Genomic DNA, 13,303 nt, shown 5'->3' with positions numbered 1-13,303 from the left:
AACTATTTGCAGATTAGGATCTCGCGAATGTGGATTCGGTGCGGGTGCATGGGCGTGACACTTATGACTAAATGCGTTCTTGAATTGGAGATTCGAGTAGTAAATTCTAGGATCTAATATTCCCTGCAGTACTGAGTCTTTTGCCTGATGGAACCTTGGTTAATAACATCCGATATCATGAGCTCATAGGTGATTATGGTGGTGCCCATCTAGATTGGGATGTATGTATTGTATATGGTTACAAACAGAAGTTGTAATGCTTTATTGGGCAATCTTACAGCCAGGACAAGTGAGCGTGTGAGGTAGAAGAATCCGCTGCCGGAGAGAGCTGTCGTATCGTTTCCCAACTGCTCACTGAAGCGCTGAACCTGTGGATACACATTCTTCTCTTAAGGTATTCAATCTAAAAGATACTTCTACCTCTATGGACCAAGCTCTGGAGGGCACATCCCGCAGTGCTGTGACAATCTTACGTTCGTAATCGTTTATGGAAGAGGCCACGAAAATAGTTAGTAAAGTGCGAACTACGGCGAATCCTAAGGAGTACCAAAAAGCCAACATCACCAGGAAGTCCACACCTATATTTCTGAAAATATATACAAAATATGTATATCTAGGATGTGTAAAGTCATTTTTGAACTCACTTGAAGCTGTTGAACAATTGAAAGCAAATGAAGGACATGTTATTGCCAAAAGCCAGGAGCACCAGTGGAGCTATTGCCGCATCCAGCAGATGCACCAGACGCTTCAATGCCAGATAGTGCTCCCGAACCTCTGTCCAAAAGACCGCGGGCATAACCTTCCTATGAACAGCAGCGATTCTTCTATAGAGCTGGTGAAATCTGGCAGCCAAGCCAATGCCAATGCACATGATGAAGCAGTCGGTGAATGAGCGCGGATAGGCAATGGTCTGGTTAACCCACTGGAAAATGTTTAAATGAAAGTTAAGCATTGCAAGATGAGGTATCCTTCAAGGTAAAGTACCTCTAGGATGGGTAGCATCCAAAAGTGGTAGGGCAGGATCATGTAGAGATGCGGACGCTCCCACTTGTAAATGCTCTCGAAGTAGGTAACGTTGATCTTGCACTGGGTGCGCTCCATATTGCTCAGATGAAATGAGTTGCCCAGCAGGAGACAGTGTTCCACTGAAAAGGATACTTAGAAATTGTTCTCCATTTATTAGTTTAAGCAAGAACTCACCCAAAGCCGATGACATGACAATTGTAAACACGATGTAGATGCGCTTCTTTATCCTGTACTCGCCGTAGAATCGATAGGGAACACGCAGGAAGAGCTGCTCCACTCCATGCCAGGTGCGCATAATCCTGGGCCATTGGATGGCCAGTCTCCAGAAGAAGAGGTGCTCCAGAAGGCAGACAATGTACAGCGAAAGGGTGCTGGAGGTGTGAAAGTTAATGGTCACCTTGATGACATAGTTGATGACCGCCCCGAATTCGCTAAGGTTTAGGATCCCGATGAGTAGGGAGTACAAAATGCGAGGCGAGCACCAACGAAACCGGATATCCGCCACGTCCAGGGCGCGGACATTGCTAACCGGAAGCAGGCCGTAGATTTGTGAAATAAAAAGCACTGCGAAAATATTTTATTCAATGTTTAATAATGAAGTGAACCAAGTAGAGATATAGGCACACCTTTCGAGACCGCCCGATGGAATGTCTCGCCCTGCGGCATGGCCAAACTAGCACTAACCAACCGACTTGCCAATCTGGCGTGCCAAGTGGCCCCCGATACTTCCGAGGGGGCGTGGCCGCTTTAAACGATTTACCAACTAAGTATTTACAACTAATAGTGGCGCCTGTCACATTCAGCTGACATGACAAATGGTCGGGGAGTGGGAGGATGACGATTGCTGGCTATTGTTGTCCATCAGGCGCACAGTGGCTGCAGTCCTTTGCGTCGATTGGGTTCATCGAATTGCAAGAGGACCAGTTCGTAGGTGACAATGGTTCCCGCCATCTGAAGGGGTGGAGGAAACACAGAGGTGTGAGCATTAACTGGCATTTCACCTGCATTTGGGGTTACTCACTCCAAAGAGCAGTCGTCGGGTGAGAAAGTAGAACTTCTTGCCGGAAAGAGCCACGGTCTGTGTGGTCATCTGGAATATCAGGCGCTCCACCTCCACGCACCAGCTCCGACTGGAAACACGTCTGAGGACTCCGAGTCCTCGTTTGGACTCCTCATTGATGTCCGCCGCCGTGAGGAACACAAAGGCCGTTCGTCCAATGAGGTAGAGGAGGGAGTACCAGAAGTATATGTAGTTGATGGGCCAACGTAGTTTGCTAAGGAGTACAGTTGTACTCGAAATATTAATTGAATATTTATTGAGTACTCACTTGAAGACATTTAGGAGTTGGTAGCACACAAAGTACAGGTTGTTAACACACGAAAGTAGAATGAGACTGGACATGGCGCTATCCACGAACTCCAGTAGCTCGCACATCTTGACGTAGTGCTCCCTGATTTGGATGAACACCGATTCGCAGACCTCCTCGTGTTCCAATTTGCGAATCCGAGCAGTTATTTGCTCGAATCGGTAGGACAAACCCTTGCTAATCATCATGATGAACAGGTCCATGTAGTTCCACACAAAAGTGCACGCTCCGTTGATTAACTAAGTTATAAATTCTTAAGAATATATTAAGTACTTTTGGGTAATAGGTACTTGCCTGTATTAAAACAGCGATGATGGGACTGTAAGGCAGCAGTTGGAATACGTAGTCATAGTTCGTCTGCATGTAGTTGTCAAAACTGGGCACAGTGGTTATATTGGCGCACATCTGAATGCGACGTGTATAGCTTAGGATAGCAGATACCTGGTACAGAGCATGTTCACCTAACAAGGAGTAGATAGAATTATATCCTCATGATATAACTGGAAACTCACCTAGAGACAAGCCAATGATGGCCAAGGCAGCCAATTGCACCCGCCGCGAAAGATTCCTTTTGGGTATTTCATATGGTGGCTTGGTAAAAGGGATTTCCGTTCTGGTCCAGATTCGAACCACTGCTGGCCATTTTTTGGCCAGACGAATGAAGACCACATAGGCCGACAAAACACAACCGAAGAACACTAATCCCACTGGATGGATACAAATACCCATGTTAACTTTCCGCTAAAAAAGAACATCGAACTGCTCTTACCAAAATTCTTGGCTGTAATGCCAATTTTCAGCAGGTGGGTGAACATGCTCAAAAACAATATCGATGTGGCTATCATAAAGATCAGAGTAACGAACATGGGAATTGATTTGTAGGCAAATCGAACCCGGCGAGGATTAGATTCCCGTATGCCCACCAACGGCATTATGGCGACACATTGGGCCAAAAACATTACTAAATCGGAAAATAGTTTATAAATATTCTTTAGTAATATCTGTTTAATCTTACATGGAAACACAGCCCTATGGAATAGATCCAAATTGGCGTAGTTGGGCAACTTTTCGCTGGCCAAGACATTGAATGCCAGGTTGGAGTCCTCAACAAACTTCGGTGGAGGCGTTTCCGGCCTGGCCAAACTCTCCACCTGCTTGACGCCATTATCCTTGCTGGGCGTTTTTCGAAAATTCAGAGTGGGTCCTTTCATGACGCTGGTCCCTTTTGCACTGACACGAAATGCGAAATTCCAACTTGTCCAAGGCTTGTCATGGGTGGAGTTGAGTCCTCCACAATGGTGTCCGTCCGAAGTGCCACTAATTAGGGGCTTTGGACTGAGCTAGTCCCAGGATGTAAACAACAATTATGAGACACTTCTGTGGGAATTGCAAAAAGTGAGTTCACTCTGCAGCAGCTGACCGAAGGATTCGGATGCATCCGTCAGATTGCAGTTCGATTAGCTGCTGAGATACATGCGAGCAAGAATTTTCAAAATAAGCACAGATTTGGTCAAAATGTTGCATTTCTATTTAAGTTTTAGTGGGTCCACTTTTAGGCTGAATAATATATTTATATATTATATATCGCAGTGAAATAGCTACTTATCTGCGATGTTAATCGAGTATTGATTGATATGGCGAGCGGAGTGGTTAGAGCCCAGTTTAGATAATACGTTGGCTATTTACAAATCTTTCTTATCAATGTGCTGTTAAAATGTAATATTTTCGAATAGCCTTAGACCCTTTTGTAAAACAACCTTGACATATATTTTTAATGTGATATCTGAATACAGTTTAGTTAGCAAATTAGTTGAAGAATAAGAAGCATTTCTGTTAACAGGAAGTTGTTCAGGTCTCTCAGTTGCATTTCTAACAGCTAAGAGAAAATAGCTGTTGGGTTTGAATACACTTGAGATCATATGGAAATAGATCGGATGGATTGGATCCACTCTGTGGGCTTTGGAGCAGTGGCTGAGAGCAGCTCGTTGCGACTGGTTCTGCGACAGGTGTCGGAATAAATAAAAGCAAAAACATTCGACGGCTTTTGTTTGCGCTGATAAACAACCTGCGCATATGTACAAGCAAAACAAAATACTGCTCAAATAATTGTTGGTTCAAAACAATCAGGTGTGCCTTTTATAATACTAAAAGTGTCTAATTTCTAAACGAGCAGGTGTGCGTGCTTTTAAATAAAAATTTTGGTATTAAAAAATATGTTGTTTTAAAATTAAATGCTCTACAGCTTTATAAGATGCAGCAGAACTATTGTGCTAAAGAAAATAAACAAGCAAAAATCACAAATTATGGTAAATGCAAAAAATATAAACAAAAACGTGCGTGAAAGATACAGGGTTACTGAGATCGTGGGTTAAATAAAATCAAAAGATACAAAACCTTAGAAATACAATACAGATACAGATACATGTGCGTCTGCGGAGTTTGGAAAACCAAAAATTAAAACACAATTGATATAAAAGAAATGCCTATCAACATTTAATTTGTGTAAGATTCTCTATATTTATTGCCTCTCACAACCTTATCAACTATTAAGAATATAAATATCTCACTTCTTCTGTGGAATTAAGAATTAAGATACTTCATAAATGTAGCTCGTTCATAAGTAATCAAATGAGATCTTTAGAAACCGGTACTTGGTTTAATTTACACGGTTTCTGGGTCTCTCGGCGTTCGCATATCAGGTTGCTTATCAGTTCGCGTCCGACGCTCGACGACTTCGCTTCGCTTTTGGTCTGGGATTGGGTTTGGGTTTTCGCATCGAGCCAATAACATTTATTTGACCGCCAAGGTGATTAGAGGCGTCTGTGACGGAGGCGGCGACTTGGAAATGTCATCCGGACCGTTTTTTGTGGGCGTGGACGTGGGCACGGGCAGTGCGAGGGCGGCGCTGGTCGCCTCCGATGGGCGTGTCCTGGAGCAGGCGGTGCAGACGATCCAAACGTGGAACCCCGAGCCGGGCTACTACAACCAGTCCTCCGATAATATATGGCAGTCCATCTGCCAGGTGGTGAAGGTAGGTCTTCAGCGTACGGGAGCAAAGTATAGATCCTAACCTGGTTGCTCATATATAGTAACAAAAACTATCTTTAATTATATTCACATTTCGAAATGCATTGAACAATTTATAAAATTAGATGACTTTAAAAATAATAATTTTACGACTTTAATTTGGGTCTATAAACCCAGTAATGATCTTCCATTTGCTCTGTGCGATAACCTCCGTCGTTCGGCGACGTTTCTCGCGAAGATTAGATTAACCCAGTGCCGATTTTACAGAAAGTCATTGGCGGCGTCGATAAGTCAGAAGTCAAGGGCATTGGCTTCGATGCCACCTGCTCCTTGGTGGTTCTGGGCCCCCAGGGATCGCCGCTGACGGTGAGCAAGTCCGGTGAGGCGGAGCAGAACATAATCCTCTGGATGGACCATCGTGCCGAGCAGGAAACCCAAGAGATTAATGCCTTCAAGCACTCGCTGCTGAAATATGTGGGTGGTCAGGTATCGCTGGAAATGGAGGTTCCCAAATTGCTCTGGCTGAAGAGGAATCTGGTAAAGACCTTTGGAAATATATGGAGGGTCTTTGACCTGCCCGACTTTTTAACCTGGCGAGCCACTGGAGTGGACACCCGATCACTTTGCTCGGTGGTGTGCAAGTGGAACTACGATGCGGCGAATGGCAGTTGGAACAAGGAGTTCCTGAAGCAGGCGGACTTGGAGGAGTTGACTCAGAATAACTTCGAGAAATTGGGCAGTGATGTCCAGCCACCTGGCCGAACGGTGGGCAAAGGACTCACTGCCAAGGCTGCCGGGGAATTGGGCTTATCCGTCGGTACTGTGGTAAGCACCTCCCTAATCGATGCCCACGCTGGCGCCTTGGGAATGTTTGGCTGCCGCTCGAAGGAGTCCAAGGGTGCCGACGATGTCCAGGGTAAAATGGCGCTGATTGCCGGTACATCCACCTGCCACATGAGCATCACCCGGAAGGCATGCTTCGCACAAGGTGTTTGGGGTCCCTATCAGGATGCCATTATTCCGGGCTACTTCCTAAACGAGGGTGGACAGAGCATCGCAGGACATCTCCTAGATCACGTCCTCAAGTCGCACGAATCCTACGCCGAACTGAAAGCCCAATTGGGAGAGGATAAGTTTATCTACCAGCATCTTAATAAGTTGCTGCCGGAACTGGCAGCTGCTCGAGGATTAAGTCAGGTGGGTTGTCTCACCCAGGATGTCCATGTCTGGCCGGACTTGCATGGCAATCGGTCGCCCATCGCAGATCCCACGCTGCGAGGAGTGGTAAATATTGAAATAGATATTTTTTTTTCATTATTGAAATGGGAAATGATTGCTTTCAGATTACTGGACTGGACATGACGAGAAGAACAGAATCTCTGGCCATCAAATACTTGGCGTTCGTCCAAGCTCTGGCTGTAAGTGCTATCCTTCTAATTTTTTTAGAAACTTGATATTTATTCAATATTATTTCAGTACGGCACTCGTCACATTATCGAAAATCTTTACCAGTACGGTAGAGCTCCCTTTCAAACGCTACTTTTCTGCGGGGGATTGGCCAAGAATCCTCTGTACGTACAATGTCATGCGGACATTTGCGATCTACCCGCACTGATTCCGGATGAACAGGAAATGGTTCTGGTGGGCGCTGCTGCCTTGGGAGCCGCTGCCTCCGGCCACTTCGACAGCTTGGAGGTGAGCTTAAGAATATCTAATATCTAACTGGTTTATAAACTAATCTTTGTGCTCTTAGAGCGCCTCGAAAGCCATGGGTGGCACTGGCCAGCTGGTGAAGCCGAACGCGGAAACGCTTGAGTTCCACAATCGCAAGTACAAGGTGTTCCTGCAGCTGCTGGAGAACCAGCGCCAGTACAGGCGCATTATGCAGGGAGACACTAAGTGATTTTTTTCATTCCGATGTCAAGACTTTCAATAATTTCAAATAAATGCCGTACATTAGCATTGTAACAAATAAAAAGTTTAGTGCACACAGGTACAAGGTGATCTTGTTGGCATTTCGTTGGTTCCTAGGCGATGAAGGCGGCTGCCTTGGAGGCGATGCTACCACGGCACACGGGGCAGGTGACGGAGATTTTCTGGGCGCAGTCCTCGCAGAGGCACACATGACCACACGGCAGAAGGATAATCTAGAAGAAAGAAAAAGGATAGCATTATGTAAATTTGCAATAAGAATGTAAGGGTTCTATTCACCTCCTTGGGATTGGTGGAGCACACAACGCAGAGTTGATCCTGGGACAGAGTGTGAGGACGACTTCTCGCCCTCCGCTCCCGGCGCTCCGTCTCCAGGCGGTCGCGGATTTTGGCCTCCTCCCGCTCCTGTTTCCGTTTCCGGTAGATTTTCTTAGCAATGAAGGCAACCAGGATGACAGAGATGGTGCTGCACACAACCAGCTTGAGTCTAGAAGGGATTAAGTAGAAAGTGTTAAGAGTATACACACAGAGCAAGCACTACCCACATTGACGTTGCCTTGGCATCTTCGAACCGCTTAATGAGCGTGGACTTGGTGGCAGTCGTCAGGAAGAGCGGTCCCTCATTGGAGGGCTGCATGCGCAGTGTATTGCCATCCAACTCCAGTTCACCAATAGCGGTCAGGAAGCTGCCTTCCCTGAGTACCTCCTCCGTCGTTTGCAATCCCCTCTGACGGACGCCAGAGAAGAAACCAAACACATGGTCGAAGAGGGACAGATTGGAGGGCTCGTAGTTGTCGTAGACCACGTCCACGTCCAAGACGGCGGCACTCAAGGCGTCCACAATCTCCACACCATGGCTCTGGTTACGCAACTCGAAGGGCATCTCGTTGGCGGACTCGTGCAGCAACTTGTGGTGTTCCGTCCAGAAGCCGGCGAATCCGCGCGTTACCCTGTGCTCGTGCAGCTTCACAATCTGCAGAACTCCACTCACACTGGGCACCAGGGAGCTCCTAAGTGGCACGCCGATGGGCGTCACTGTGCCCCGGATTACCGCATATGGTATCTTCTTGTCGCGCTGCCGCTCCACCACCGATTTCAGATCGCCATCGATGTTATATTGCGGTGCCGCCTGGAAAGGAGTAGTTCACTCAGTAAACGGCACCCATTACGTGCATTACGTATACGCACCTTCAGCACCTTGGCAGTTCGCTTGTAGTGCACGTACTCGCGCGCACACAGGCCCAGTATTAGCAGATCCACGCCCAGTGCAATGGACTCGTGTAAAAATTCCATTTTGTGTTATGCTATTTTATTTATTTTGCGCTACAAAAACATATGTTTACTCAGTGTTGCTGTGTTTCCCGCTGCTCGTAACGGTTAAAAATACTAAATATTTGCCTGTAGAATGGAACTAGTTCAACATAGTATATGCCATAGATTGGATTGGTCACTCTAAAATACTATTTTCATATTTGAAATTTACCACCAAAAAGACGTTAATTTAATTCAATTCAATTCTGTATTTTAAACAAGAATATTTATCACTAAATTAAGATAATTAAGCCAAAGGATCCGAATTGCTTATGGCTTGCCAATAATATTGTCGATGGTAAACAGCGTGGTCTTTGATCGGTTGCTGCTGGCCACAGGACTGCTCCCAGGTGCATCCACCACATCCTTGAGTCCATGAAAAGCTTCACCAAGAATGGGCGCACCCGACGAGATGGTTTCCCGGCGATTGAGAGGAGGAGTAAAGGCGCTCGGCGAATGTAGCTCCTCGTGCAGTTCCATGGGATTTTGCAGATTATGCTGGATTTTGCTGGAACTGGACGAGGCATCCACATCGTCTGGGCATTCCCTGATCTCGGGCAGTGGTCGGAGGCCACGGGCATCGTTGTTAAACAAACTGTTGAAGCCCAGGGACACGGACAAGTACTGCCTGTGCAGATCCGTAATCCTGTCGGAGTAATTGGGCCGCTCGTTGCAGAAGATATCGAAGTCACTCAGCGGTTCGCTGGGCGAGCGAATCTCGGCTGCACCGCTGTTGCCATCGTTGGAATCCTGCAGATAAATTTATTTATTATTTGATTTCTTTATAAGTTTTTAGATGTATATTATACCTTTCCCGATTCCCTGTCGTAGCGATTTGGATGACCACAGTGCCTCTGCCGGCGCGTTCTCCTCCGGCGGTAGTTTCCCTGCTCGAACATGTCCGATGCCGAGGAGTCCAGCATCCAGTAGCTTCCCTTCCCAGCACTGTCGTTATCCTCGATTGTGTTCTTGTCCCGCGGAATCTTCACGAAGCAGTCGTTCAGGGACAGATTGTGGCGAATGGAGTTCTGCCAGCCCTGCTTGTTCTCCCTGTAATATGGAAATCTAAAAAAAAATAATTGGATAATTAATTATGAGCTATATTTCCTTGAGATTCTTACAATCCTGAAGGGGTAAACATTATTTTCAATAAATTTACAATGGAACATATACCTTATGCTTCAACCGACGAGTCTGTAAATATATTTGTATAACTCGAATGTGTGTGTTTATCAAAACTATTTACTTCAGATTTTCACAGCTTTGAATATCTGAATTTGTATATATAAAAATCATTTTACAATCCGAAAAACTTGCTGTTGATACACATCTTATTAGCCCATATCTATATCCTCCGTTGGTTTGTTTAAATCAAGCGATTTGAAAAAGCAATAAAAATAATATTTGTTTATGTTGATAAAGAAATCGGAAATATTTAGTTTACAAACACATGAAGCCATTGTTCATTTTCCTGTTTTTCAAATTACTTGCGATCTATTTTATATATCTGCCCGCCATTTTTTATGAATTCTGTTCATTCAGGAAAGGAAATTTAAAATGAGCGGTGTGCCGTATAAAAAATACGCAAATATATCTATATATTTTAATATTTGTTAAAGATGTGACTAATAAATTTAAGCCACGAAATGAAACCATTTCATATGGATAATTACCAAGCAATCTTCGTTGTATTTATATATTTTCACATTAAGAAATCGGATTTATGCTCCATATATCACCGACTTAATCCCAGTTGTGGCAAAAGTTTCGTCAACTGTTTTGAAATGAGTCTCGGGATAAAAACTTCTTCGCTTTATACAGATACTTGGAATGTGGCGGTTGTTTATTTTGGCATTTGATTTAGCCAAGAATGTCATCTAAATTTCACACGATTTAAGACAAGGCAGAACATTTATTTTTGTAGAATTGGAAAAAAACAAGAGCTTCAGTAGAATATATGTACAGAAATTGGAAATTTTCTTTGCTGATAAGTTTTTTACAAACTAAGTTTACTATATGATCGATCAAAGGGTTACAGATTTGGAAGATCTCATATTCTGTTAACTTACTTATCCATGATAAACTTGTAGATTCCACTGAGGGTCAGTCGCTGGTTGGGAGCACTGCTGATGGCCATGGCGATGAGGGCAATGTAGGAGAAAGGAGGCTTTTCCGGTCGATGGGAGTTGTGCAGAAAGGATATGGGCAATCCCCAGATGTTGTTGTGCAGCGCCAGGAAGCTATCAATGCCCTGGTAGTAGAAGGCCGGTGCAAACGATCCGCACATCAGACCCTCCATGCCCGCACCTCCGACGGCACTTGGAGCCAGCGGATTGGGGGACACCTGTGTCCTGAGATAGTCCGGATTGGCGAGCAGGGAGTTGACCAGCTCCTCATTATCCGGCAGCATCGATCCATTGGCATAGCAAGAGGGTAACATTTTCCGCACGTAATCCCAGTAAATTGATTCAAAGTTCCTTTATACTATCCACTTTTTTGTATCTTTTGGAAACTTTGTTTCGAATATCACTTCATTTTAACTTGGTAGATACTTAGGATATTTATCCTGTTTTCCGGTTAGCTGTAACTTCCTATCTTATGGGCGATGCGAGCGCGACTGTGGACCGACCATGTGTTGCGTCAGCCAAGAAGTCCGATCGACTAATGAATGAACTCGGATACGCAGATCACTTGTAATGCCTCATCCCAATCTTATGGGTGTGTGTTTTTTGGGGAGAGCAGCGCATTGGTCTATAAATATAGGGATATGCGAACACCCTCACCACAAGATCCACACATGCTTAAGTTCTCCGAGAGGGGAAAACAGTTCTCCTTGGAAAATTTAAATTTTATTAAAAAAGAATTTTAATGAATTTGTTAAAAAATAGGAGTAATATAAATAAAATTATTATGTTATGATATAATATGATGATATTGTTAATACTGAAGTTATTAACTTTGTTGTATTAGATTTTTGTGCACCACCCTTTCTGATTATATCATTCCTAATTAAATATCCTTGGATATACTATATCTTCTTCAGATATACCCGCTATATGGCAGATCTCCCTTTTGAGGGGGCGTTCCTACAAAATTGTTCTCTACTCTTTCCATGTTTATTTATGTCCGTTCTCATTTGTCTGTATTTTCCACGATGGGCGGAGTCAAGATCATTTCCGTATGTGTGTGTGTGAGTGTGGGAGAGTACCAATGTGTTTTGAATAATATGTAGATTTGATTTTTCAACAAATGAAAATCGAGCAAAGTTTACACTTGAATTACGTTCACTTGAAAGGGAATTTTTAGCTCTTAGGAAATAATGCAAAGCTTCTAGGATCTCATGCGTAAATCGTTAGTACAAGTTATTTAAATAGACTATACTGTTATATATTATTATATTAGTTAATATATGTATTCATTGCTTGAATTAGTCACTTATTTACCCTTTTTCCGGCTTGAGTTGCGCAGATGAAGTTCATGTAAATGTTTAATCATTTTATAACTTTCAAATCTCTTGATAGCACTCACTAAAGAGCTTTGATAACTCCTCAGTTCAATTGGTTTGTAAACATTATTCAAATAAAGCGATTCCGAGAAGCACTCCGTTTATACATTCCACCGGATAGCAGCTGGCAAGATAATGCCAGAAGTCGGCATTATCTGGTCCCTTGACATCGCTATCTTGTGGCAGTTGCCTTCCGATTTTTACGACTTTTCCGAGCGAGCGATGGAAAGCGAGAGTAAACTCGCGGCAGTCAAGTACGCAATTTTCCGAATGCAACCAAAGTCTTGGTCTATATCTTAAAAGGTCGTAAAACAATTGTGTATACATTTCAAACAGGACTACGCTCGATTTTTACGATCGTTCCGTTCTCAAGTAGAAAGCAGAGATCATTTGAAAGAAATAAAAACATTGAACGCAAATCGAAGAACTGAGAAATCCAGAATGCCGAGGCAATTGAAGTTCACATGTGTGGATGTGATGCCAATGCCACAAAGGATTCTTCACGCTCTCTCCCGATTTATTCAAATTTTACGATCGCTTACCGCTGGTGAGAATGGGTCATAAAACAATGGGTTATCCTATGGCCCACGATCCTCCGATTCTCTCGAAGATGTCGCTGCCCTGCGTGTTTGGCTTGCTTATTTTTAGACCTATGCTGGGAATAGTATTGGAAACAAATATTGTTTTTTATGGCCCAGCTCGGTTTGGTCTGATTTCGTTTCGAGCACCGATCGATGTTTTTCGTTGTGAAACTATGTTTTCCTATGACTTCCCCGCATCTTTTTTGACATATCCCTCGGCACTAAGCCATAAAACGCCTCGGATCCTGTTTGTTTAGTCGCAGCGCAGCTCCCCACCGCAACTTAATCGCTGTGTGTAATCGCGTAGTTATAGTTATAGTTTAGTGCGTGACTACCGGTGTTGTTGTTCCCGTTGTCATCGCTTGATTTATGCTGTGAACTGCTTGCATTTAGCTGAGATACATTACAGTAGAGCCTCGAGATAAAGCGACATGCTTAGTTTATTTCAACGCTGGACTCTTTTGCAAGTTGAGATACTCTAAGTTTAGTTACTTCAAATTAATATGGTTAGCCAATCTGACTTCTTGAGTACTCCCAATACAGTGTCTCTTGAT

General features: G+C 44.0%; 5 protein-coding genes across 6 annotated transcripts; 1 reads left to right on the top strand and 4 right to left on the bottom strand.

Moving 5' to 3' along the window:
• Nucleotides 1-71: 71 nt before the first annotated feature.
• LOC6736702 (gustatory receptor for sugar taste 64b) lies at nt 72-1,722 on the bottom strand. The gene is made up of 7 exons (XM_016170816.3): nt 1,653-1,722; nt 1,201-1,590; nt 985-1,145; nt 645-922; nt 421-586; nt 279-368; nt 72-209 (listed from the first exon to the last, which is right to left on the bottom strand). The coding sequence occupies exons 1-7, from the start codon at nt 1,690-1,692 to the stop codon at nt 114-116; spliced, it is 1,221 nt and encodes a 406-aa protein (XP_016030317.1). The 5' UTR covers nt 1,693-1,722; the 3' UTR covers nt 72-113.
• Nucleotides 1,723-1,843: 121 nt separating this feature from the next.
• Nucleotides 1,844-3,887, bottom strand: LOC6736701 (gustatory receptor for sugar taste 64a). Its single transcript, XM_016170815.3, has 7 exons — nt 3,409-3,887; nt 3,163-3,354; nt 2,906-3,100; nt 2,688-2,854; nt 2,355-2,632; nt 2,048-2,300; nt 1,844-1,977 (listed from the first exon to the last, which is right to left on the bottom strand). Exons 1-7 carry the CDS (start codon nt 3,602-3,604, stop codon nt 1,888-1,890), a joined length of 1,371 nt encoding a protein of 456 aa, XP_016030316.3. The 5' UTR covers nt 3,605-3,887; the 3' UTR covers nt 1,844-1,887.
• Nucleotides 3,888-4,331: 444 nt separating this feature from the next.
• LOC6736700 (FGGY carbohydrate kinase domain-containing protein) lies at nt 4,332-7,413 on the top strand. 2 transcript variants are annotated; one of them, XM_016170262.3, is made up of 6 exons: nt 4,332-4,520; nt 5,200-5,424; nt 5,688-6,704; nt 6,764-6,838; nt 6,897-7,115; nt 7,174-7,413. In XM_016170262.3, the coding sequence occupies exons 2-6, from the start codon at nt 5,239-5,241 to the stop codon at nt 7,321-7,323; spliced, it is 1,647 nt and encodes a 548-aa protein (XP_016030315.1). In that variant the 5' UTR covers nt 4,332-4,520; nt 5,200-5,238; the 3' UTR covers nt 7,324-7,413. The 2 variants fall into 2 exon arrangements, with proteins under 2 accessions (XP_016030315.1, XP_044779067.1); XM_044923132.1 differs by lacking the exon at nt 4,332-4,520 and adding an exon at nt 4,651-4,699.
• On the bottom strand, nt 7,321-8,746 carry LOC6736699 (mitochondrial E3 ubiquitin protein ligase 1). Its single transcript, XM_002083519.4, has 4 exons — nt 8,541-8,746; nt 7,898-8,481; nt 7,632-7,839; nt 7,321-7,567 (listed from the first exon to the last, which is right to left on the bottom strand). The coding sequence occupies exons 1-4, from the start codon at nt 8,643-8,645 to the stop codon at nt 7,448-7,450; spliced, it is 1,017 nt and encodes a 338-aa protein (XP_002083555.1). The 5' UTR covers nt 8,646-8,746; the 3' UTR covers nt 7,321-7,447.
• Nucleotides 8,747-8,841: 95 nt separating this feature from the next.
• On the bottom strand, nt 8,842-11,452 carry LOC6736698 (fork head domain-containing protein FD2). Its single transcript, XM_002083518.4, has 3 exons — nt 10,733-11,452; nt 9,473-9,728; nt 8,842-9,413 (listed from the first exon to the last, which is right to left on the bottom strand). Exons 1-3 carry the CDS (start codon nt 11,101-11,103, stop codon nt 8,934-8,936), a joined length of 1,107 nt encoding a protein of 368 aa, XP_002083554.1. The 5' UTR covers nt 11,104-11,452; the 3' UTR covers nt 8,842-8,933.
• Nucleotides 11,453-13,303: the final 1,851 nt, after the last annotated feature.

This window comes from Drosophila simulans, chromosome 3L (assembly GCF_016746395.2).
Source record: "Drosophila simulans strain w501 chromosome 3L, Prin_Dsim_3.1, whole genome shotgun sequence".
Classification (NCBI taxonomy): Eukaryota; Metazoa; Arthropoda; class Insecta; order Diptera; family Drosophilidae; genus Drosophila; species Drosophila simulans.
The sequence above is the reverse complement of the archived record's forward strand: the minus strand, read 5'-3'. Positions and strand labels throughout refer to the sequence as shown.